The 26,850-nt window shown below is 50.0% G+C and overlaps 2 protein-coding genes across 5 annotated transcripts in view; both read left to right on the forward strand.

Annotated features, from left to right (window-relative positions):
- The window catches only part of LOC140403112 (TLC domain-containing protein 4-B-like), a 107,420-nt gene extending 91,240 nt beyond the window's left edge, over positions 1 to 16,180 (forward strand). For all 4 annotated transcript variants that reach the window (XM_072490740.1, XM_072490744.1, XM_072490742.1 and 1 more), the window contains exon 7: positions 833 to 16,180. In XM_072490740.1, coding sequence (XP_072346841.1) covers positions 833 to 1,142 — 310 coding nt within the window. In that variant the 3' untranslated portion in view covers positions 1,143 to 16,180. The remainder of the gene's footprint in view (positions 1 to 832) is intronic.
- Positions 1 to 26,850, forward strand: part of LOC140403111 (calponin-1-like) — a 119,576-nt gene that overhangs the window by 47,778 nt on the left and 44,948 nt on the right. The window lies entirely within an intron of this gene.

Below are 26,850 nucleotides of genomic sequence, written 5' to 3' on the forward strand. Positions count from 1 at the left end.
GAGATCGTGTGGGAAAGTGGAGTTGATGTTGAAGACCAGCATGATCTTATTGAATAGTGGAGCAAGCTCCGTTGGCCTACTGTTGTTCCTGGTTTTTATATTAGGCCTCAGATAGTGGCCAGGAAAGAGATGGAATTTGTGACTATGGAACAGTTTGCAGTGGGGGCAAAAGACAATGATTTCAGTCTTCCCAATGTTTAACTGGAGGAAATTCAAGCTCATTGCAGGATTTGATATTGGACAAGGAATCTGAGAAGACAGAGCTGGTAGAGGGGTTAAGAGGGGTGTGGTACAGCTGTCTGTCTTCCGTGTACATGGGGATCCTGAGGTGTTATTGAATGATGTTGCAAAGGGGCAACATGCCAATGAGATAACAGATCCTTGGACTAGGGCAGAAACTCGTAACTGTGTCAGGGCGGAAGAGAATCTGTTGTAGGAAGTTCAATGGTTAATAATAATAATCGCTTATTGTCACAAGTCGGCTTCAATGAAGTTACTGTGAAAAGCCCATAGTCGCCACATTCCGGCGCCTGTTCGGGGAGGCTGGTACGGGAATTGAACCCGCGCTGCTGGCCTTGTCCTGCATTACAAGCCAGCTATTTAGCCCACTGTGCTAAACCAGCCCCTATGTATCTAGATTGGTAACAGGAATTGAAGGGACATGACCCGTTGACAGGTTAAATAGTGCATTCTGGTCACAGAGGCACTCACTCACACAGGCTTCAGAAGGGTATCTGCGCTTTTGGGAGCTGGGAGGTGTATGTCTAGCAGTCCCCCTGCCGGTGGGAGGTATGTATCACTGAACGATAATGCACTCTTTGTTTAAGTTTAGGTGGTTCTTTGAGGTTCTGCAGTTTCCCAGAAGCACCAAGTTGGTGGTGGTGAATGGTGTCGCCATGTCTGTGAGCTTCTTCTTGGTGCGCATTGCTGTGATTCCATCCTACTATCGGCAAATGGCTTCCACCTTTGGCACAGCAGCCTTCCACCGCCTGGGCCTCGGGCCACAGTGTGCTTGGATCATTTCCAGTGTTGCTCTGGATATTCTCAACACAATCTGGATGTACAAAATCGCCAGAGGGTGCTGGAAAATTCTGTTCACATCTCAGAAGCACCAGAAAGCTGAGCTCAGGAAGAGTTTTTAAGAGAAGTAGTGGTAATGCAGGATGAGTCTTAACTACTCAAATTTTAATCTTTCAATCAATCCATGTCAAATCAACACTATGTACAACTTACAATTATGTTAGAGTTTTTTGAAGTAAATCTGTGAATATTACCATTACGTAACACTACAACTGAGACATTGAGGAAATTGGAAATGACGTGACTGTGATTATTCTTAGATTTGTATAATCTGATCAATGTCTTCCATCCGATAACTGTGAGAAACTAAACATCAATGTTTCCTCTATCTGTAACTATAAAGACAGGGCTTCAAGATTGAAAGTGCCTCAGAGGCAGCCTGGGCTGGCACAGACAAAGCTGGGTCAAAAGGTTTATGGCGCAGCAAGAATTGTAGAATTGCCTCATCCACCTCACTCCCGACTATGCTAGTTGAGCACTGTTTAAGTAGTAAGTAGATAGTTAATTGGGCTACAGAGGACACATGTCACTGGGGCTAAAAGTATTGGTTTTTTTACAATATCAAAAGAAAAGTTGCCATGATTCAGTGTATATCTCCTCGGGTGTGCCTATTCTTCCACCTTTTTCCCTCTACTTCTCTCCCAGTTACTCGACTGTTTTCATTTTCTCGCAAGTGCCACTCGTGCCTTTTTTTGATATGCCAGATTACAAGAACCCCCAAGACTTTTTCCTCCTTGGATTCTGTGTCAGCAGCTCCTGATTCTCCCCCTAAAGTTGAGGAATTTAAATGATTTCCTCTCTCTCTCGTTCTGTGTCTGTCTATGTGTGTGAGAGGGGGTGTGCATACTAGAGTTGACTGTTTGTGCAGTAGGTGTGTGTCATTGCTCCTGATAGACAGCAATGTGATAATGGCCAGACAATCTGTTTAGTGGTTTTGGTTGTAAATTGAATATTGGCAGACACCAGGAATAACCTCCTTGCTCTTCTTCAAATAGTGTAGCAGGATCGTTTACATCCACCTGACAGCACAGGACTATCTCATCTGAAAAAGACAGCCCGGTCAGTATTGCACTGGAAAGTTAGCCTGGATAATATGCTGAGGTTCCTAAAGTGGGAGCTGCACATACAGCCTGATGTTTCAGCGATGGGAGTGCTGGCATTGAACAACCCATGTCCGACAGTGATGTTTGTACCCAGAATAGAATCTAGAGTCAGACTTTATTTGAATGAATTATATATAGTGTCACAATTTCAATACCATCTGTTAATGGTTTGTATTATCTGATTATCAAAACCAGGATTGTTAGCAGCAAGATGCACTGCAGTAACTCACCAAGGTTCCTTAGGCAGCACTTTCCAACGACCACGACTATCCAGAAAGACAAGAGCAGCAGATACCTGGGAACCGCACCACCTGGAGGTTCCCCTCCAAGTCACTCACCACCCTGACTTGCAAATATATCGCCGTTCCTTCACTGTCGCTGGGGCAACATCCTGGAACTCCCTCCCTAACAGCACAGTGGGTGTACCTACACCACAGGGACTGCAGCGGTTTAAGACGGCAGCTCACCCCCACCTTCTGAAGGGCAACAAGGGGTGGGCAATAAATGCTGGGCCTGACCAGCGACACCCACATCCCGCAAATTCATTTTTAAAAGGGAAATGGCCGTTTGGTCCAACTGATCGCGTCCCCTTTTCACAGATTATTATTATTATTAGATCAACTCTTCCTTTTCACTCTCTCACCATATTCCTCTGTCCCTTTGGTCAATAGAAAAACATCTAATTCTCACTGATAACTGTAGAAACTGACTGTTCAATACATCAAATTTATCACAGATTGACAGAATTGTTATAGCAAACAAGGAGGCCATTTAATTATAATCTTTATTAGTGTCACAAGTAGGTTTACATTAACACTGCAATGAAGTTACTGTGAAAAGCCCCTAGTCGCCACATTCCGGCGCCTGTTCGGGTACACAGAGGGAGAATTCAGAATGTCCAATTCACCTGACAGCACGTCTTTCGGGACTTGTGGGAGGAACATAGAACATACAGTGCAGAAGGAGGCCATTCGGCCCATCGAGTCTGCACCAACACACTTAATCCCTCATTTCCACCCTATCCCCGTAACCCAATAACCTCTCCTAACCTTTTTGGACACTAAGAGGAATTTAGCACGGCCAATCCACCTAACCTGCACGCCTTTGTACTGTGGGAGGAAACCGGAGCACCCGGAGGAAACCCACGCACACACGGGGAGAACATGCAGACTCCGCACAGGCAGTGACCTAAGCCAGGAATCGAACCTGGGACCCTGGTGCTGTGAAGCAACAGTGCTAACCATGTCTGCACCAGTAGGTGAAGCATCTCCAAACGAGTATCGTGACTCAGTGCCAGTCCCCTGCCTTTTCCCTGTACCCCTGCACATTGTTTCTATTCAAATAATCAGCTTCTTGAATACCTCGATTGAACCTGCCTGAACTTCACGTCCAAGGTGCATTTCAGACCCGAATCACATTTTTTCCACATTATATTTGGAAAACACTTTAAATCGGAGTCCTCTAGTTCTTGATCTTTTTATGAGTGGGAACAGTTTCTCCCGATCTACTCCGTCATAGTCATGGAGTTTCACAGCTCAGAAGGAGGCCCTTCGGCCCACCTAGATTAAACACCTAGCCAGCACCGTTTTCCAGCATTTGGCCTTTTACGCAGCGGCATTTCAACTGCTCATCTAAATACTTCTTAATGTTGTGAGGGTTCCCGTCTCCACCACCCTCTCAGGCTGCGAGTTCCAGACTCCCACCATCCTCTGGGTGAAAAGGTTTTTCCTCAAATCTCCTCGGAATCTCCTGCCTCTTGCCTTAAATCTCTGCCCCCTGGTCACTGACCCCTCCATTAAGGGGAAAAATACCTTCTTTTCCACCCTGTCCTTCACAATCGTATACACCTCAATCAGGTCCCCCTCAGCCTTCTCTGCTCTCAGGAAAACAACCCCAGCCTATCCAGTCTCACAATAAATGAAACGCTCCAGCCCAGGCAACATCCTGGTGAATCTCCTCTGCACCCTCTCCAGTGCAATCACTTCCTGTCTATAGTGTGGTGACCAGAACCGCACACAGTACTCCACTGGGGCCTAACGAGGGTTTTAAAAGCTCCAACATAACCTCCCTGCTCTCATATTCTGTGCCTTGGCTATTAAAGATAAGTATTGGCCTTCGTAACCACCTCATCTACCTGTCCTGCTGCCCTCAGGGGCCTGTGAACACGCACCATAAGGACCCTCTAGCCCTCTGTACATCTTGGCCTCCTACCATTCATTGTATGTTCCTTTGCTTTTAGTCCTCCCAAAATGCATCACCCCACACTTTTCATGGTTAAATTCCGTTTGCCACTGTTCTGCCCATTTGACCAGCCTGTCGATATCATTCTCCAATCTAAGGATTTCCTCCTCGTTATTTACCACACCACCAATTTTCGTGTCATCTGCGAACTTACTGATCATATGGGAAGATGACAGGAGAATGGGGAGGACAAAATATCAGCCATGATCGAATGGCAGAGCAGACTCGATGGGCCGAATGGCCTAATTCTGCTCCTATGTCTTGTGGTCTTATATCTCCTATATTCATGTCCAGCTCATTAATGTACATTACAAACAACAAGAGACCCGGCACCGATCCCTGCGGAACTCCACTGGGCACAGGCTTCCAGTCACTAAAACAACCTTGGACCAAAACCCTCTGACTCCTGTCACTCAGACAATTTTGGATCCAATTCAAATTGCCCTGGATCCCATGGGTTCCTACCTTCTTGATCAGTCCCCCAAGCGAGACCTTGTCAACAGCCTTACTGAAGTTCATGCAGACTACATCAACTGCACTGCCCTCACCTACATATCTAGTAAAAATTCAATGAAATTTGTTAAACGAGGGGCACAATTTAACAGGACAAACACAGTCTTTAATGTCCTGGGAGACCCCACCCCCCCAGGTGCCATTGCGCCTGGTCCACGTTTGCGGAAAGCAGTGCTAATCGGCCCCCTGGCCAGATCTCCCAGGCACAACCATTAGTTCCGGATGCCGGGAGAATCCATTAAATTAGCCTAATGGATCATTTAAATATGTAAATCTGATTCTCGCCCACAAGGACTTGATCCAGATTGCGGTGTCTCTTGAGATTCCGTTAAATCTGGTGAGACGTTTCGAGCGTCGCGAATCACGTGAGAGGTTTCTTGCGCAATTCAACTGCCTCCTCGCATCACCAAGTTGGCCGCGACGAGCTTATTAAATCGTGCCGATTATCTCTCCTTGACCAAGCCATGCTGACTATTCAACATTAATCCTTGCCTCTCCAAGTGGAGATGAATTGTGTCCCCCAGAACGTTTTTCCAATAATTTCCCGACCACTGATGTTACCTGGCTTTTCCCGAATTCTCTTCCTGATTAATGGTCCAACGTTAGTTGTGCTCCAGTCCTCTGGCATCTCACATATGGCCAGAGAGGATTTGAAACTTAATATCTGTCCTGCCCACTCATGATTTTGAACATCTCCATTAAATTCACTCTGTGAGAATTCCTGTCTGTGAAAAACATCTCCTCTTAACCTTCTTCTCTCCAAGGAGAACAGTCCCAACCTCTCCAATCTATCCTCAACTGCAGTTTCCATCCCTGACACCACTCTTATGAACTTCTTCTGCACTCTCTCCAATGTGTTCACATCCTTCCCATAGTGCGACATCCAGAACTGTGCACAATATTCCAGCTGAGGTCTAAGTAGTGTCCTGTATAAATTCAGCGTAACCGCCCACACTTGTACAGTCAGTGTTTTTCTACAAATTGTGTGTCTAGTGTAACACTACACCTCACACACTCTCCATAACTTTTAATATTCTTTTTCAAGCACTATCTAATGTTCTTGTAGACCCTGCCATCCATTTGGACCAACATCTGTGGTTCTAATTATGAATGTTGTCAGCAGACTCTATTCCCCGTGCTTGCGGTCACAGTAAAGTGTAGCAGACACAATACCGTCAAACCATTGATTTTACTTTTTTTTTTAAATTTCGAGGACCCAATTCATTTTTTCCAATTAAGGGGAAATTTAGTGTGGCCAATCCACCTACCCTGCACATCTTTGGGTTGTGGGGGTGAGACCCACGCAGACACGGGGAGAATGTGCAAACTCCACTCGGACAGTGACCCAGAGCCGGGATCGAACCCGGGTCCTCGGCGCCGTGAGGCAGCAGTGCTAACCACTGCGCCACCATGCTGCCCCGTGAGACAGCAGTGCTAACCACTGCGCCACCATGCTGCCCCGTGAGACAGCAGTGCTAACCACTGCATCACCGTGCTGCCCCGTGAGACAGCAGTGCTAACCACTGCGCCACCGTGCTGCCCCGTGAGACAGCAGTGCTAACCACTGCGCCACCGTGCTGCCCCGTGAGACAGCAGTGCTAACCACTGCGCCACCGTGCTGCCCCGTGAGACAGCAGTGCTAACCACTGCGCCACCGTGCTGCCCCGTGAGACAGCAGTGCTAACCACTGCATCACCGTGCTGCCTTGATTTTACTTTTAAAGAGTTTCTGATTTCAGTTTAGTAGGAAAATGAAATGCATGCAGCTGGATATTCGTTCCTGAGACTGAAGTGTTGATGCCAGGGTGGGGTTAACCTGGAAACCCTGCTGCACGCCGATGAGGAGAGGGGGGCAACCCTGTACCCCGGGTGGGAAAGGCTGCCAGCTGCCGCCTTCACCGTGCCTGAACGCAGGTGGCAAAGGTGGTCAGCACAGTGGGCAACACTGTCCGGACTGACCAGCAGTGCCGGAAAAAACTGCCCCCCCTCTCCCCCTCCCCCAGGAGAAGGCTGCTTATAACCGCGGGGAGCGAGAGAAGGATGGAGGGGGACCAGCAGACCGCCCCTCACCGCAGCAGAGCAGAGGGCCCTGGACGCAGCCAGCAGGCCCGAGGAAAGGGCAGTCGCCAGGGTGGAGGTAGGGATCAAGCGAGGAAGTGAGACCCCACTGAGATGCAGTTCCTCCTGACATGTGTCAGCACCCACCCCCAACCCCCATCACCCACCTCCACCCCCCATCACCCACCCCCAACCCACCATCACCCACCCCCAACCCACCATCCCCTCCACCCCCACCCCCAGAACCAGAGGGAGATGACGCAGTCATTGGCTGATGTGACACAGACCCAGAAGGTGGTGGCACAGTCGCAGTGTGATGGAGCACTTTCAGATGGAGATGGCCCACTCCCTGTGCTTCATGGCCACGAGCATGCAGACCCTGATCGAGATCAGAGCGAGCCTCCAGGACTGGCAGCGCCAGGTGGTGGGGGAGCCCCAGTGAAGGGCTCCTCTCACACCCCCATCCCATGGAGTAGCCCGAGGACTATCAGGCACCCCGAGGGAGGAGGAGATGATGGGGCCGTGTCGGTGACTCCCGCAGGGGAGATTCCGGAGCACGCAGCATCTCGGACTCCCCCTCCTATCCCTGCCGCATCACATGGGCAGCGGTCAGACAGGGCGGCAGCAAGGCACCCGAGACCCCCGAGCTGCAGCCGGGCTCATCCAGGCCCGGTCACCCCAGGAGACGCCAAAGGGGGCCCGGGTCCCAGGGCGGGTATCACAGCAGGCTGCCTCCACTCCTGATGTACCAGCTGGGGAATCACCTCGATGTAGCGTTAGGGCGGTAAGGCCAGAAAATTAGACACCAGATAAGTTGGCACAGGTGCGGGGGACAGTTTAGTGATGGGGACTAGGGCACAAATCTGTATATATGGTTCCACATTAAACACGTGTGCACCATGTTGCAACCTGCCTCGGGGCTTTGTCAGACAGGTTGTGGGGCCGGCCGGCTGCAGAGGGGGGGGGTCGATGGTTGGACGTTGAGCATGGGCTTGGCTCAGGGGCTGCTGTTCAGCCAGCACTCACCGCTCCGCTGCTGCAGCTTCCTCCTCGAGCAGCGCCAGCTCATACAGCCGCAGGACATCCACCAGGACTGTGGTGACCAGCAGGAAGGCCATCATTGCTGGTTATAGTCCAACATCCAATGTCTGCAAGTGGTGGACGGCTGACATGATAGCATGGTGCGCACTCTGGTGCCCAACCAGGTCCAAAGGGCTGATTGGCACTGCGGACCCTGCCCCCGCAAGTCCCCCTCCCCTCCTTACCCCGCACACCTGGCCCCCGTCTGTGCCCAGCAGCCTGGGGGCCTCTGGCCCTGGCGCCCATCCCTGCTGGCAATGATACCTTTGGCTGGCGAGGCCCTTTCCAGCGGTATGCCCGCATCACCTGTCTGTCAACCCCCTGTGGGGAGCCACTGTGGGTGTTGCCTTTGGGCAGGCTGCAAGATGTCCCGCTGGCGGGTGGAAGCCGGTTTGGGGGGGGGGGGGATTAGTGGGGTGCTCAGCAACATTGCTGCCTTGCAATTCTGGTCGCCACATTATAGGAAGGATGTGATTGCGCTGGAGGGGGTACAGAGGAGATTCACCAGGATGGTGCCTGGGATGGAACATTTTAGCTATGAAGCGAGGTTGGATAGGCTGGGGTTGTTTTCTCTGGAGCAGAGAAGACTGAGGGCGACCTGATTGAGGTGGACAAGCTTATGAGGGGAACGGTCAGGGTGGATCGGGAGCAGCTGGTCCCCTTAGTTGAAGGGTCAGTTACGAGGGGACACATGCTCAAGGTGAGTGGTGGGAGGTTCGGGGGGATTTGAGGTAGAGGCAGGTTGTTTCACATCCTTTAAAAAGTACCTGGATGAGCACTTGGCTCGTCTCAACATTCAAGCCCATAACAGTGAGTGCTGGCCAATGGGATTAGGTGGGCAGGTCAGGTGTCTGCCATGCGTCGGGTGCAGACTTGATGGGCCGAAGGGCACTGTATATTTCTGTGATGCTGTGAATGGTGGTCCGTGTCTGGTCACTGTCCGTCCCGTGGGGGTCACCCCACCTCCCACCTCCCTGAAGCATGCCCGGCCAGCGTCAGGACCAGCAGCCGACGATCGTGCCTCTGCGGGTCCTGCCCCCCCCTCTCCCTCATCACGATTTATGAAAGCGCCAATGAACCTCTACATCAGGAATTCCCCCCAGTGGAGACGGAGAATCGCGGAGGCTCCGGAGAACCTCTACATCAGGAATTCCCCCCAGTGGAGACGGAGAATTGCGGAGGCTCCGGACACCCGCTAATGATATGCGAACGGTGTTTGTGTCCGGATTTGGACGCATTTGCATTGCTGTCGAGCACCAGAGAATTGTCATTTGGCGGGAACTCGGCGCCCGCCATAATTTTGGCGTCAAGACGGGTGTGTCGTGATTTCGGCGCCAGCTGGCGGGGAATCCCACCAATGGTATTTACTGAATCAGTATTAAATGGCTCCGTTCTGGGTCAGAAGACCAGGGACTGTTAACTGTTGTCCACTTTATTGTCTTCTGGGGAATGTTATAACCAGGTTCAGAGAGACCTGACTCCAATGTTTGCTCCATTCTGGTTATAATTTTGAAGAATAAAGGGATTAAGGGTTATGGTGTTCGGGCCGGAAAGTGGAGCTGAGTCCACAAAAGATCAGCCATGATCTCATTGAATGGCGGAGCAGGCTCGACGGGCCAGATGGCCGACTCCTGCTCCTAGTTCTTATGTTCTTATAATAGAGTTTGAGTTTAAAAGGTGATGTTGCCAACTCAATATATACTTACTGTGTGTATCTCAATGTCAGAAATAAGCCAGCAAGGATTCTCAAGCCAACAAGTAAAGAGTTTGGTTTATTGCTAAAATCACTCGGGTAAAGATGAAGAAATTTGAACAAAAGGCTTAAAATGCACAAATGCCCATTAATCACAAAACAGCAAAATAACCCCTCCAAACCCCCCCCCCAAAAAACACCCACACAATAACCCCCCCAAAAAACACCCACACAATAACCCCCCCAAAAAACACCCACACAATAACCCCCCCAAAAACACCCACACAATAACCCCCCCAAAAACACGCACACAATAACCCCCCCCAAAACACCCACACAATAACCCCCCCAAAACACCCACACAATAACCCCCCCAAAACACCCACACAATAACCCCCCCAAAACACCCACACAATAACCCCCCCCGAAAAACACCCACACAATCACCCCCTAAAACACCCACATAATCCCCCCAAAAACACCCACACAATCCCCCCAAACCCCCCCAAAAACACCCACATAATCCCCCCCAAAAACACCCACACAATCCCCCCCAAAAACACCCACACAATCCCCCCAAAACACCCCCCCCCAAAAAACACCCATACAAACCCCCCCAAAAACACCCACACAATCCCCCCAAAAACACCCATACAATAACCCCCCCAAAAGCACCCCTCCCCAAAACACCCACACAATACCCCCCAAATCCCCCACACAATCACCCCCCCAATAAACACCCACACAATAACCCCCCCCAAAAACACCCACACAATCACCCCCGCCCCCAAAAACACCCGCACAATCACCCCCCCAATAAACACCCACACAATAACCCCCCCAAAAAACCCACACATTCCCGCCCCCAAAAACACCCACACAATCACCCCCCAAAAACACCCGCACAATCACCCCCCCAATAAACACCCACACAATAACCCCCCAAAAAAACACCCACACAATCACCCCCCCAATAAACACCCGCACAATCACCCCCGCCCCCCAAAACACCCGCACAATCACCCACCCAATAAATACCCACAAAATCACCCACACAATAACCCCCCCAAAAAAACACCCACACATTCACCCCCCCCAAAAAAAACACCCGCACAATCACCCGCCCAATAAACACCCACACAATCACCCCCCCAATAAACACCCACACAGTAACCCCCCTAAAAAAACACCCACACATTCACCCCCCAAAAAACATCCGCACAATCACCCCCCCAATAAACACCCACACAATAACCCCCCCAAAAAAACACCCACACAATCACCCCCCCAATAAACACCCACACAATAACCCCCCCAAAAAACACCCGCACAATCACCCCCGCCCCCCAAAACACCCGCACAATCACCCGCCCAATAAATACCCACAAAATCACCCACACAATAACCCCCCCAAAAAAACACCCACACATTCACCCCCCCCAAAAAAAACACCCGCACAATCACCCGCCCAATAAACACCCACACAATCACCCCCCCAATAAACACCCACACAGTAACCCCCCTAAAAAAACACCCACACATTCACCCCCCAAAAAACATCCGCACAATCACCCCCCCAATAAACACCCACACAATAACCCCCCCAAAAAAACACACACACAATCACCCCCCCAATAAACACCCACACAATAACCCCCCCAAAAAAACACCCACACAATCACCCCCCCAATAAACACCCACACAATAACCCCCCCAAAAAACACCCGCACAATCACCCCCACCCCCCAAAACACCCGCACAATCACCCGCCCAATAAATACCCACACAATAACCCCCCAAAAAAAACACCCACACATTCACCCCCCCAAAAAAACACCCGCACAATCACCCCCCCAATAAACACCCACACATTCACCCCCAAAAAACACCCACACATTCACCCCCCCCAAAAAAAACACCCACACTATCACCCCCCCCCCCCCCCAGAAAAACAATCCCAGTCTATTTATTCTCTGTTCATAGCTAAAACACTCCAGCTCAGACAATAAGCTTATTGGCTTGAAATTTGGATATGGCATAAGAGACGAGAGTGAGGATAACGTCCTCAAATTGTCAGATGTGTCCCCGGGAATCTATTCTGGGGACTCAGCTTTTCAAGGTTTGTTTAAATGTCAAATAGAAGAAATAGAGAGCTGACAACACTTACTAAGGCTGCACGGTAAAGGAAATAAACAAGCAGAAAGTTGCTGTGGGATTGTAATAGATTACGAGAGTTCATAAAAATTTGGCAGATTGAATGCAACGAACAAAAGGTAATTTGAAAGGCTAATTGGAATGTTAGCCTTTTTTTAATGAGGACTGAAGTGCAAAGTTGTGGAAGTTATGTTACAACTGTACAGAGTTCCAGTTAGACCACATTCCAGGATACTGCATTCAGATTTGAACACCACACTACAAGAATACATTCCCTCAACTTCAAAAAATGCATCCTCAACATCTTCACTAACTAAATACTTCCCTGCCCCCTCCGGTGTCCCTGAATGATCTTGAGCGGGATTCTTCCGTAATCGGCCGGGCGGGCAACTCCGGTGGGACGGAGTGGCGTGAACCACTCCGGCGTTGGGCCGCCCCGATTCCGCACCTTCAGGGGCTAGGCCCGCCCCGGAGTGGTTTGCGCCCGGCCGGCGGGGAAGGGGCTTGGCGCCATGCCAACCGGCGCATGTGCGGGAGCGCCAGCGTGTGCTGGCATCATCCCACCGCATGGGCAGGGGGCTTTGATTCCGCACCGGCAATGGCGGACTGCTACAGCCGCCGGTGCAGAACAATAGAGTGCCCTCACGGCACAGGCTCGCCTGCAGATCGGTGGGCCCCGATCGCGGGCCAGGCCACCGTGGGGGCACCTCCCGGGGTCAGATCCACGTGCGGCCCCCGGAGACCGCCCACGGAGCCGGGTCCCACCGGTAGGAACTTACCTTGATTTACGCCGGCGGGACTCTCGTTAAACGGACGGGACTTCGGCCTATCGCAGCCCGGAGAATTTGAGCAGCCCCGGGGCCTATTGATTCGCGCCGGTCCCCGCCATTCTCCAAGGAGGGCGGCGCGATTCACGCCGGGGTGTTTTTTGGGGGGGCAGAGAATTCGGAGAACGGCGGGGGTGGGATTCATGCTGACCCCCGGCGATTCGCTGACCCGGCGGGGGTCAGAGAATCCCGCCCCCTATCTCTCAGTTCTTTATCCATCTCAGCTGTAACTCCCAGTTCCGGTTTCCATTCATGTTATTGGCCCCAAATTGCTGCAATCCTTCAGCTCCCCGAGAGCAGTGAGCAGAGAAGCACTGTCGGCAGTTATAGGAAGAAAAATAGAGTTGGTTTGCAACCAGTAGATGTAGCATGGTTGGATTTCCAAAAAGGCATTTGATTAAATGCCACACTAAATGTTAGTGGGCAGCTTGGTAGCAAAGTGGTTAGCACTGTTGCTTCACAGCTCCAGGGTCCCAGGTTCAATTCCTGGCTTGGGTCACTGTCTGTGCGGAGTCTGCACGTTCTCCCCGTGTCTGCGTGGGTTTCCTCCGGGTGCTCCGGTTTCCTCCCACAGTCCCGAAAGACGTGCTGTTAGGTGAATTGAACATTCTGAATTCTCCGTCTGTGTACCCGAACAGGTGCCGGAATGTGGCGACTAGGGGATTTTCACAGTAACTTCATTGCAGTGTTAATGTAAGCCTACTTGTGACACTAATAAAGATTACTTTACGTATTTTAATATGCAAAATAAGGGTTTGTGGCGTTGGGGTTATTTTTAGCACGAATAAAGGATTGGTTAATGGACTGGAAAGAGAGGAGGGATAAAATGGAGCATTTTCAAGTTGGCAGGATGTAACCAGTGACGTGTTGAAATGATCATTGTTGGGGCATCAGCTATTTACAATCTATTATTCATGACTTGGACAAAAAGAGAGAATCTATTATATCTGCATTTGCTGACGATACAAAACCAGCAGGGAATGGAAGTTGTGAAAGCACAGAGATTGGAAAGGTTAAGTGAGTAGCAACAAGATGGCAGATGGCGTATAATGTGGGTAAGTGTGAGGTTATTAACTTTGGTCGTAAGAATGGAAGAATAACAATGCTCCTTTAAAAGGTGTGAAACTTGTAAATGTTGTTGAGAGGGACTTGGATGTACTTGTGGTAAGGGCCTTGCACATATAGGAGACTGAGTACAGTACCACCCACACAACGATGTAAGAGAACAAGTGACTCACACTTAGGAGTCAGTCTATTGTTAGACAGCTGTGTGTACAAGCAAGCATGGAGATAGCTCCTAGATTTGAACCCTTTACTGTATATATGAACATAGTTCTTGTAGTTAATAAATACACACAGTTAACCAGTTTAAGATTACAGGGAGTTCATTAAGACCCACCAAATGGTATCCAATGCACTACAATAGTACTCATACAAGGAACAGAAAAATGTTAGTATGCAAATACAACAACCAATTGGGAAGGCAAATGGTATGTTGGCCTTTATTGCAAGGGGATTGGAGTACAGGAATAAAGCAGTCTTGCTAGAGTTGTTCAGAGCGTTAGTGAGACTTCAGCTGGAAAACTGTGTGCTGTTCTGATCTCCGCAAGAATATATTTGCACTGGAGACACAACAGTGAACGCCGGTCCCTGGATGACAGGATTGTCCCAAGATGAGATGTTGGGCGGGATTCTTTTGGCCGCCCCCGCGTCACAACTGGAAATTGCAGCCCGAGGCCACTGGACCTCGACATGGTCCCCGGCCCGTCCATGGTGACCTTGCGTCGGGCGTGGCCAGAAAATCCAGCCCCTTGAGTAAATTGGGTGTAAATTCTTCGGAATTTAGAAGAATGCTGGGTAATCATATTGAAACATACAAGATTGTGATGGGGTAAACACTGAGGTTGTTTACCCTGGCTGGAGGAATCTAGAACATTGGGGTACAGTCTCAGGATAACGGCGGGGGGGATAATCTATGACTAAGCTTTTCAAGCAAAGGGCTGTAAATCTTTGGGATTCTGTACCCCTGAGGGTTGTGGAATATACTGAATATATTTAAGGCTGAGATGATAGATATTTGTTGTCTCAGGGATGTAAGCGACAGGGGAAGTGGGTGGAAAGGTGGAGTGGAAGTTATGATCGTATTGAATGGTGGAACAGGCTCGATGAGCCATAAGATTTGACACTCCTATTTGTTATGTTTTTATGACTTCCTGAGTAATCAGAAGTCTAATTTTGGTCCATCCTCTTCCACATGCTACCTGATAGATGCAAGGTCAGCTTTCGCATGTATACTGACGATATTTAGCTCTCGCTCTGCTCCATCTTGCTGCCTCTATTTGTTAACTGCCAACATCCATTTTCTATGAATTGCACCTTCGTCCAGCACAAAATGTGGATGACCAAAGCCATTGTCAATCCATCTCCCTAATCAACCAGACCGTTCTCAGCCTCGGCCCTCAGCTTAGTTTCAGATTCCATATCATCCCCACCACAAAAAACTCCCATTATCTCGACCAATCTGCTGCCAAATCCAGCATTATCTCTAGACTAGACCATCTGAATGGTTTGTTTCAACCTCTATAAACTTCAATTTCCAGCAGAAATCTAGTTGCACTCACCCCAACAGCCTACATTGGCAGAAAAATTCAAATTCTGATGCTGATCTTTAAATGAGTTTCCCCAGACCTCTGACCAATATTCATTTTTCAGCCAACACAACTGAACCTCTTTTTTTGTCTCATTGCTCTTCCTAAATTTAAGTTGAAGTTTCCAACAGTGCACAGACCAAATAATCTTCACAAATTGGTGCTGACCTGCCACATAACAGCAAGTGGTGTTGCCACTGCTGAATGTCGTTTGCAAGGGCAGCATGGTGGCGCAGTGGTTACCACTGGGACTACAGCACTGAGGACCCAGGTTCGAATCCCGGTCCTGGGTCACTGCCCCGTGTAGAGTTTGCACATTCTCCCCATGTTTGCATGGGTTTCACCCCCACAACCCAAAGATATGCTGGTTAGGTAGATTGGCCACGCTAAATTGCCCCTCAATTGGAAAAACAATAATTGGGTACTCTTTAAAAAAAAATAAAAACATTTTAATGAATGTCGTTTGCTGAGAAAGTTCTTTTGACCTTCTTTCTAGCTTTCTCACTTTGAATTGATGTGTCCTGGGCTCTATCTGAGGAACTTACACACTGCTTTTGTTAAAAATGTCAATGAATTCGCAAATACTCCTTTCAACAAAGAAAACTACCCATACCATTAAATTCCAGGTACTTGAAATGCTCAGCTGACCTCTTGAGGACAGTATTATCTATCCTGGCCCGACCACTAGTTCCAGATGGGAAGATCAGCACCTTATGCAATCCCACCAGCTCCTTGAGTTGCACTTGGCTTGTTCCTGTCGCTAAGCCCTGTGCCAAAGGCTTCATAATGGTTGACAATTTGAATTTGTACTGAACCTTGTTGAATGGTGGGGTTCATGTTAATATGTCTGATGCAATCCAAAAGGAACTGTGTACTTCGTAGGTCCTAGCTGCAGATACAAGCTCTTCTCTCCTGATTATTGTGGCATTTCCAATGTTCCTGCACTTGATGTGCAAGAATATATATTAAAATAAACTTGGTGTCACTGGCCCCATTTTATAAAACAATGTACATTGGCTATGGCAGTAAAAGGTCTGTTGTTACTGCCTTTTGTACTGAAATTCTGTAAACTGATTGAATAAATGTATTTAAATCAAAATTTGTGAGTCTGTTGCTGCTTTAGATACATTGGGACGGTAAAGTGAACAATTATTGAAGAAATTAGTCAAATGGCCTCCTTCTGTAATATAAATGTGTCTTTAAATATATGAAGAGATGTTCTTTGTCTGTCTGGGTGCTTCTCAGCTGTTTTCACCAATAGGGGACAGTGGTGTCTTGGAATGGTTTGAAGCAGCTACTTGCAGCATGATGCTGTGGGGCAGCTTCTGCAGGCCCAGTGAGCTCTCATTCTGAACAGTTTGAACCAATTTGTCACGTTAAAGATGAATGTTTAGCAAATGACATGTGAAGCACTTGCAGCTAAAAGGAATTATAAACAGAAGCATGATTTCTCCCACTTTTGGAAGTGTGTCAGAGAAAATACCAGACGGAACCTTTTAAACTTTGACCAAATAAGGTAAGAGCATTAATGACAGAAGGAACTGAACTGAGGGAAGATCAGATTCTTAAACCTTTTAGAAGGTCTCTTTACCGATTCTTTGTGAGAGTACAATGGAATTACGATAACACTTTGCACTATAATATGAAATCCATTCTCTTCAATGATGGTGGTCCGCTGATAACTGACACTGTCTGGGACAGTAGGTCTGGTTGACAGGAACCTGAATATTTTTTTTTTAAATATATTTATTAAAGTTTTTTAACACAATTTTTCTCCCTTACAAACAATAACCCCCGCCCCGTAACAAAAAAAAACGAGAAATCGTGCAGAGCAAGATATATACATGGCAAAATGATATATTTACACAGCTTTGTACACTGGCCCTCACCCGTACGTGCCAGTTTCCCCAACCCTTCATGTTATCTCTTGCTCATCCACCCTCCCAGGCAGTCCCCCCTTTCCCCCCCCCTCCCCAGGACGTGTGTCCCCCCCCCAAGATTGCTGCTGCTGCTGACCGACCTTCCTCTAACGCTCCGCGAGGTAGTCTAGGAACGGTTGCCACCGTCTGTAGAACCCCTGCGCAGACCCTCTCAAGGCGAACTTAATCCTCTCCAACTTTATGAACCCAGCCATATCGTTTATCCAGGCCTCCAGGCTGGGGGGCTTCGCCTCCTTCCACATTAGCAAGATCCTTCGCCGGGCTACTAGGGACGCAAAGGCCAGAATGCCGACCTCTTTCGCCTCCTGCACTCCCGGTTCGTCCACTACTCCAAATATTGCTAGCCCCCAGCTTGGCTTCACCCGGACTTTCACCACCTCAGATATTGCTCCCGCCACTCCTCTACAGAACCCCTCCAGTGCCGGGCATGACCAAAACATATGGACATGGTTCGCCGGGCTTCCTGAGCACCTTCCACATCTGTCCTCTACTCCAAAGAACCTACTCAACCTCGCCCCCGTCAGGTGCGCTCTGTGGACCACCTTAAATTGTATCAGGCTGAGCCTGGCACACGAGGAGGAGGAATTAACCCTGCCCAGGGCATCAGCCCACAGACCTTCCTCAATCTCCTCCCCCAGATCCTCCTCCCATTTACCCTTCAACTCTTCTACCAGCGCTTCCCCCTCTTCTTTCAACTCCTGGTGTATTTCCGACACCTTGCCCTCCCCGACCCATACACCCGAAATCACCCTTCTTGTGCCGGGAGCAACGGGAATTCCCTCACCTGTCGCCTCACAAAAGCCCTCATCTGCATATATCTGAAGGCATTTCCCGGGGGTAACTCGAACTTCTCCTCCAGTGCCCCTAGGCTCGCAAACGTCCCGCCGATGAACAGGTCCCCCATTCTTCCAATCCCCGCCCGATGCCAGCTCTGGAACCTCCCGTCCATCTTCCCTGGGACAAACCGGTGGTTACCCCTGATCGGGGACCACACCGATGCTCCCATTGCACCCCGGTGCCATCTCCACTGGCCCCAGATCCTTAGCGTTGCCGCCACCACCGGGCTCGTGGTATACTTTGTCGGCGAGAGCGGCAGCGGTGCCGTCACCAACGCCCCCAGGCTCGTTCCTTTACAGGACGCCATCTCCATCCTCTTCCATGCTGCCCCCTCTCCCTCCATAACCCACTTGCGGATCATCACCACATTTGCTGCCCAGTAGTAGCTCCCTAGGTTTGGCAGCGCCAACCCTCCTCGGTCCCTACTGCGTTCCAGGAACCCTCTCCTTACTCTCGGGGTCTTATTCGCCCACACAACCCCATAATACTCCTGCCTACTCTCTTAAAAAAGGCCTTAGTGATCACGATGGCACTGAAACACAAACAGAAACCTCGGAAGGACCACCATTTTGACCGACTGCACTCTACCCGCCAGCGAGAGCGGTAACATGTCCCATCTTTTGAAATCCTCCTCCATTTGCTCCACCAACCTCGTCAGATTCAGTTTATGTAGGGTCCCCACAACTCCTGGCTATCTGGATCCCCAGATACCTAAAGCTCACCTCCGCCCTCCTCAGCGGTAGGTCTCCTATCCCTCTTTCTTGGCCCCCCGCCTGTAGTACAAAGAGCTCACTCTTCCCTACATTGAGCTTATAGCCCGAAAACTCCCCAAACTCCCTTAGAGTCTGCATGACCTCCACCATCCCCTCCATTGGATCCGCCACGTACAGCAACAGGTCATCCGCATATAGCGACACCCGATGCTCTTCTCCCCCTCGGACCACCCCCCTCCATTTATTAGACTCCCTCAATGACATGGCCAATGGTTCGATCGCCAATGTGAACAACAGGGGGGACAGGGGGCACCCCTGCCTCGTCCCTCGGTACAGTCGAAAGTACTCCGACCTCCGCCGGTTCGTCACTACACTCGCCATCGGGGCTCTGTAAAGGAGCTTAACCCAATTGATAAACCCTACCCCGAACCCAAACCTGCGCAGCACCTCCCAGAGGTACTCCCACTCTACTCGGTCAAAGGCCTTCTCCGCGTCCATAGCTGCCACTATCTCCGCCTCTCCCTCCTCCGATGGCATCATTATCACGTTTAAGAGCCGCCGCACATTGGTGTTTAGTTGCCTGCCCTTTACAAATCCCGTCTGGTCCTCGTGGATTACCCCCGGGACACAGTCCTCGATCCTCGTTGGCCAGCACTTTTGCCAGCAACTTTGCATCCACATTGAGGAGCGAGATCGGCCTGTACGATCCACATTGCAGTGGGTTTTTGTCCCGCTTTAGGATCAAAGAAATTGTCGCTTCCGACATTGTCGGGGGCAGGGTCCCCTCCTCTCTTGCCTCATTAAAGGTCCTCACCAGTAGCGGGGCCAACAGGTCTGCGTACTTCCTGTAGAACTCCACCGGGAACCCGTCCGGTCCCGGGGCCTTCCCCGCCTGCATGCTCCCCAAACCCTTGCTCAGCTCCTCCAACCCAATTGGTGCCCCCAAACCAGCCACCACTTGCTCCTCCACCCTCGGGAATCTCAGTTGGTCTAGGAATCGTCTCATACCCTCTTCCCCCGCTGGGGGCTGGGATCTGTACAGCTCTTCCTAAAAGGCCTTGAATACCTCGTTTATTTTCGTTGCACTCTGAACCGTGGCTCCCCTTCCATCTTTGACTCCCCCTATTTCCCTCGCTGCCATCCTCTTACGGAGCTGGTGTGCCAGCATCCGACTGGCCTTTTCCCCGTACTCGTAGGTCGCCCCCTGCGCTTTCCTCCACTGTGCCTCCGCCTTCCCCGTGGTCAACAGGTCAAACTCCGTCTGGAGCCGTCGCCTTTCCCCAAATAATCTTTCCTCCGGGGCCTCTGCGTATCTCCTGTCCACTCTCAAAATCTCCCCCACTAACCTCTCCCTTTCCATACCCTCTGTCTTCTCCCTATGAGCCCTAATGGAAATTAGATCTCCCCTGATCACCGCCTTCAACGCCTCCCATACCACCGCCACCCGCACCTCCCCGTTGTCGTTGGCCTCCAAGTACCTTTCGATACACCCCCTCACCTTCCCACACATCACCTCGTCCACCAGCAGTCCCACATCCAGCCGCCACAACGGGCGTTGGTCCCTCTCCTCTCCCAGCTCCAGTTCCACCCAGTGCGGGGCATGGTCCGAAACGGCTATAGCCAAATACTCCGTCCCCTCCACCCTCGGGATGAGCGCCCTACCCAGAACACAGAAATCTATCCGGGAGTAGGCTTTGTGTACATGGGAGAAGAAGGAAAATTCCCTGCGGCCTTGCAAACCGCCATGGGTCCACTCCCCCCCCATCTGATCCATAAACCCCCTAAGTACCTTGGCTGCCGCCGGCCTCTTTCCAGTCCTTGATTTGGAGCGGTCCAGTGCTGGATCCAACACTGTATTGAAGTCCCCTCCCATTATCAGGCCTCCTATCTCCAGGTCCGGAATGCGCCCCAACATGCGCTTCATGAATCCTGCATCATCCCAGTTCGGGGCGTATACATTTACCAACACCACCCACGTCCCTTGCAGCCTACCGCTCACCATTACATATCGCCCTCCATTGTCCGCTACAATAGTCTTGGCCTCAAATGACACCCGCTTTCCCACCAATATTGCCACCCCTCTATTCTTCACGTCCAGTCCCGAGTGGAATACCTGTCCTACCCATCCCTTTCTTAACCTGACCTGGTCCGCCACCTTCAGATGTGTCTCTTGGAGCATGGCCACGTCCGCCTTCAGTCCCTTTAAGTGCGCGAACACTCGAGCCCTCTTCACCGACCCATTCAGGCCCCTCACATTCCACGTTATCAGCCGGATTGGAGGGGCTCTCACCCCCCCCCACGCCCCGCCGACTAGCCATCTCCTTTTCTGGGCCAGTCCCGTGTCCACGCCTCACTCACCCTCCAGTCCCCCAGAGGGGGGACTCCCGTCCCGACCACCTCTTCTGTGTCCCATTCCCTTTCGGCCAGTGCAGCAGCAACCCTTTTTCTCCCCCCCCCTTCCCCCCTCCCCTCCCCCCCGCTAGACCCCTGTCTAGCTTTTTTGCTCCCCCCATGTCACTCCCGTAAGTCAGCTGACGCCTGCTGACCCCGGCTTCCCCCGCCGTCCCATTGACCTCCCCGTGTGGGAGTCTCCCAATCCATATGCATTCCTTCGTTCCCCTTCCCGCCTTCCCGCGCGCGGGAAAACACCCCGCGCTTTCCAAAGCCTGCTCCGCCCCCTCTGGCGCAGCTCCTGTCTCTCTCCCCCAGCCCATGTAACATTTCCTGCGCGTGATTGACCCCCTATATACAACAACCATCACACATCAAACCCCAAAATATCCCCCCCACCCTCACAAACCCTCAGTTAGAGTCCAACTTTTCGGCTTGTACAAAGGTCCACGCCTCTTCAGGCGTTTCGAAGTAGTAGTGTTGGCCCTTGTATGTGACCCACAGTCGCGCTGGCTGCAGCATTCCGAATTTCACTTCTTTCCGGTACAATGCCGCTTTGGCCCGGTTGAAACCCGCTCTCTGCTTTGCAACCTCCGTGCTCCAGTCCGGGTATATTCGGATCTCTGCATTGTCCCACTTACTGCTCCGCTCCTTCTTGGCCCATCTCAGGACCCACTCTCTGTCCGTGAACCGGTGGAACCTCACCACCATCGCCCTTGGCGGCTCATTTGCCTGGGGCTTCTTCGCCAGCACCCGATGTGCCCCGTCCAACTCCAGCGGCCTCGAAGGGGCCTTCGTGCCCATCATCGCCTCGAGCATCATGCTCGCGTATGCCCCGGCATCAGCCCCCTCCACTCCCTCAGGGAGACCCAGGATTTGCGGATTCTTTCTCCTCGACCTGTTCTCCAGGTCTTCGAGTCTGCCCGCCCACCTCTTGTGTAGCGCCTCGTTCTGCTCCACTCTCACCGCCAGGCCCACGAGCTCGTCCTCGATCTGACTGACTCTTTTCTGTACGTCCTGGATCTTAGCTTCGTGGACCTTCTGCGTGATCCCGTGTCCTTCAATTGCCGAAAGCATAGGCACCAACATCTCCTCGCGCTGCTCCTCGAAGCAGCGCTTGATGAAATCCTGCAGCTCCCCTTTGTCCCTGGCCGCCGCCATTTTGTTTTCTTTCCCTCGCTTCTCCCGTTGCTCCAGTGCCGCTCCGTTGGCCGTTACACTTCTGGTCCGTTTCATAGGAGTTGGAGGGGGACCTCTCTCTCCCCTTCCCTACGGGTTGCCTCAAAAAAAAAAAAAAAATTCCGTTGGGGCTCCTCTAACGAGCCCGAAAGTCCGTGGTAGCGGGAGCTGCCGAATCGTGCGGCTTAGCTCCGCATAGCCGCAACCGGAAGTCGAGAGGGAATCCTTTTGGCAGTGTTCGCTTCACCAGTCTGCCCCAAAAAGTCTATGGAAACTCCTGAAAAAGGTCTGAGAGTCGGCTCCAGGCGGGAGCTGCCGAATGCGCGACCTACTCCTCCATGGCCGCCACCAGAAGCCTCGTCCCTGCTTCTTCAATGGCCCTGGTAGATCTTTTCACAGTTGTTCCCTCTGCTGCTAGAATTCACCTTTGATAGAGTCAAGCCAGATTGCAGCTTTAAGCTTGCCCTTCCCCCGCCTGCATGCTGGAAGAGGCCCTCGTCTACTGCTGCAGCTCAAGCCAAATCTTTCACTGTTTCTGCCGGGTCTGGTAGCCAAAAGACACAACACTCCTGGGGGACACTGTCAGGGGAATGCTGCAGCCTTCTTCCCACACCGGGAAATGTCAAACAAATGCCGTGGGGGCCCTGTAAAAGAGCCCAAAAGTCCGTTCCAAGCGGGAGCTGCCGAATATGCGACCTAGCTCTGCATAGTCGCACCCGGAAGTCCTTCAATTCTCTTTTGAAGGCCACAATTGTATCTGCCTCCACCACACTCTCAGGCAGTGCATTCCAGATCCCAACCAGTCACTGCATAAAACATTTTCCTCATGTCATCTGTCCTTCTTTTGGCAATCACTTTAAACCTGTATTCTCTGGATCTAACCAGGTTCATATTCTCAATGGGGAATGTGAGGAAGAACTGAGTTATTCAATGGCCAAGATTTTGTGAAGGACTAAGATCTCAAAGGATGTAGCTAACAAAGAGGAGGATCGTAGGCCAGGAGCTCTGTCCCAGACAGAAAGTGGCAGACCAGGCAGGAAGAATCATTTACTAACAAACAGGTCAACATTTCATATTTAAAATACTTCATATTCCTGATCTCAGTTACAAGGATAAACTAAGTTAAAAAAACATTTCAAATTAGCCTCTTGTGTATTTTCACCAACTTAAAATCATATTTATCCCATCACCCTGTTTTTAATCATGAATTGCTTCAGGATTCCTATCGTGTAGCTCCAGGGCGTGTAAAGGAATGCTCAAATTGTCCAAATCTGCTCCTTAAATAGGCACATGGCACTAGTTCAAGCAAACAACTATTACGTGAACCCTAGGTCCAGACACCATACAGGGCCCAATGACAGAAGCTCTGAGAGTATTAATGACATCACTGGGGAATCTTATACTAAAAAAGGAGCTATTCTCTTCCCAGCAGTATCTGACTCAGTGGCAGCCTGCGATAGCCCAGCGATGGTCAAATATCAACACAAATAGACTGACTTTCATAGGGCAAATGTAGCAAAATGACATCATGTACCAGGAGCACATACTTCAGATCATCAAATTATTGATCCTTTCCTTCCTATTGTACTGTATAAACAACAGCTAATATCCCATAATATTCTGCCAGCATATAGTCCATATACCCGAGACTGACTCCCATTGGTCATCACACACTGTTCACCTCTATGGTCATTCACTAGTCACTGCAATGCAAAGACAATGCTTGAAGCTTTCCATAAACTGGGACCTGTGTGGATAGCCTGAACCAGTTACTGACTATCCAATATAAAACATTACAAAGTGAATGGCCAGCAGTGTGTGTGAAAAAGGATTTCTGCAAAAAGAAGAAAGTGGACTTTATGTCTTGGAGAAGCTGCTATCTGAGCTGTGAGGTGTTTAGAGTGAGAGACTTAGCAGTTAACGGTTGATGTCCATATAAAGTCTGAAATCTCCTGAACTGAGTGTTTATACGATTGATGCTGGCAACAGCCAAGTGGGGAGTCTGATTGCTCCCTCTGCTCTCCAAACTTGAGCCATGAGGTGCAAGGACTTATAAGGCAGTGTTGTGGTAATATAAACTCTGTAAAAACATCTGATTTACAGTCTCAGCCTCAATTGAGTACCAGTGCTATTATTTCATCGGATTGTAAACTCCTGTCTGCACAGAATGCATTCTTATCCCAGCTGAGACTGAGTTAACCCCTGAACGATCAATCCCGTTGGCCCATGCTTTATTTGGATTGTGGCCTTTTTTCATTGCCAGGATAAGAAATGCAGGGTTTTTCCTTCATTTCTTGGCTCCAGGTGTAATATTTTGTTGTTACTGTATATTCTATCCTCTGGAATACAGCACCTCCAGCATGCAGTACTCCCTCAGTAACGTACCAGCAATGATAGTAGGTTAACTCCCTGGAATGGGATGAATGAGTCAAAAGTGCTCCCACTGAGCCAAGGCTCTTACCCACAATATATTACTGGAGAAGCCATCTCATACCTCCTGCAACTCTTTGTATGATTCTTTTCTTTTTTTAAATAAATTTAGAGTACCCAATTCTTTTTTTTTATCAATTAAGGGGCAATTTAGCGTGGCCAATCTACCTAACCTGCACACATTTGGGTTGTGGGGGTGAGACCCACGCAGACACGGAGAGAATGTGCAAACTCCACACGGACAGTGACCCAGAGCCGGGATTCGAACCCGGGTCCTCGGCGCTGTGAGGCAGCAGTGCTAACCACGCCCACCTCGGCACTGTGAGGCCGCAGTGCTAACCACTGCGCCACATGCCGCCCTGTAACAAATTCATTACATTCTGTCAAAATTTAAACAATCCCATTTTAAACAACACAGGGAGGTAAGAAAAGACTCATTGATCCCCGGCAACACTCAGTCCAGTCTAGATTGTCCAATAGTCACTGTCAATGTGTGGCTAACTGACAATCCAGATCTGACCAGTCGCAATTTTTTTTTAAAGTACGTTTATTGAGGTGTTACATTTAGCAAACTGCACAACAAAATTACGAAAATTATCCATCGCCATAAGCAAAGGAAATAAACAGCTCAGCATTCATGAATATAGAGTGAGACAGGAGAACATCAGTAAAACCACTCGGTACAATTATTAGACAGCTCAATGCCTTTATTAGCCCAACCAGAGACCAAGAGAGAACCAGGAGAACACCATGGTAAAATGGTGCACACCTTACCATGACATGTCAATTACCACGAGAGTTCAGTATAACGTTCCCCGCCATGTTCAGGCATGCACCAATATATAATCTCCACACACCACACCACGACACACCACCTCTCCTCGGTGTGCATCCGTGCAGGAGCCAATCACGGATTCTTCATAACCAGATTTTCCAATAAAAAGGAAAACAAAGGAAATACACAAAAAAAACAGTTCTAAAGAGAAGTTACATATACCAGACATCGCAACTTAACCCCAATCTCAGGCCCAGTACAGAACCAACTTCATTCCATACATTTGAGAAGACGACAACAGCATGTTCAGATTATGATCAAAGCCTTCAGGCCCCCCCACCCCCAAGGAAGAAAATGAAAGGACAAAGAGCTCGAACTACCAGAAGTAACCCACAAGATAACAAAGCATCAGGACCCAATCCTGGTTCCATATTTCCCTGGTGAATGCCGAGCCTCCACTAGTGAAGAGAATATCTGCTCATTCAAACAAGAAAGAGCCCTCCGCTGGTGGGGGAAGGGGAGGGTGAGACATTGCAGAATCTTCACAGAGAAGAAAAGATGCCAACCCCAGCTGGGGAGATCCCATCACTGAAGAGTTGAAGAAGAATCATTAACAATTGGAGGCCCTGGGAGAGAAGGCCAATTCCCTCCTCCCCAGTACAACCAAGCTAACCTCCCAAACCACTGGACCGGACCAGCATGAGGAACAGCATTCTGCTCACCTGGATGAAGAAGAAAAAAATCCCGAGGGAGGGATGTCCGAACTGCCCCAAAACACCAGCCATCATCCCACATTCGCCACCATCACAGAGGATACCAAGAACAATCCCACTCTTTAACAGACCAACCACAGATTAACCAACCTCACCCCAGGGTGCACCATTACTCAAATCCTCTCATTCTAATGGCTCTAAAGAGAATAAAAGGGGCCCAAAGGAAAACTTATAGCCTGAAGGAAAAGTCCGAAGGAACCCTGTGCTCTCCAGGATATATAACCTGCCCAGGACGTTGAAGGAGAAAGATTCTTAAATTCAAAATAACAGAAAAAAAAATAATAACCCGATACGGATTAGCTCTAACTGCAGGACTGTCTTCAATCTCAATGAGGACCGAACTAACTCTACCATCCAACTCCACCCCAACCATCCACCTTTCCCCTGCTCTGGCTCCACTCATCTTCACTATAAAC

Source organism: Scyliorhinus torazame, chromosome 27 (assembly GCF_047496885.1).
Source record: "Scyliorhinus torazame isolate Kashiwa2021f chromosome 27, sScyTor2.1, whole genome shotgun sequence".
NCBI lineage: Eukaryota > Metazoa > Chordata > Chondrichthyes > Carcharhiniformes > Scyliorhinidae > Scyliorhinus > Scyliorhinus torazame.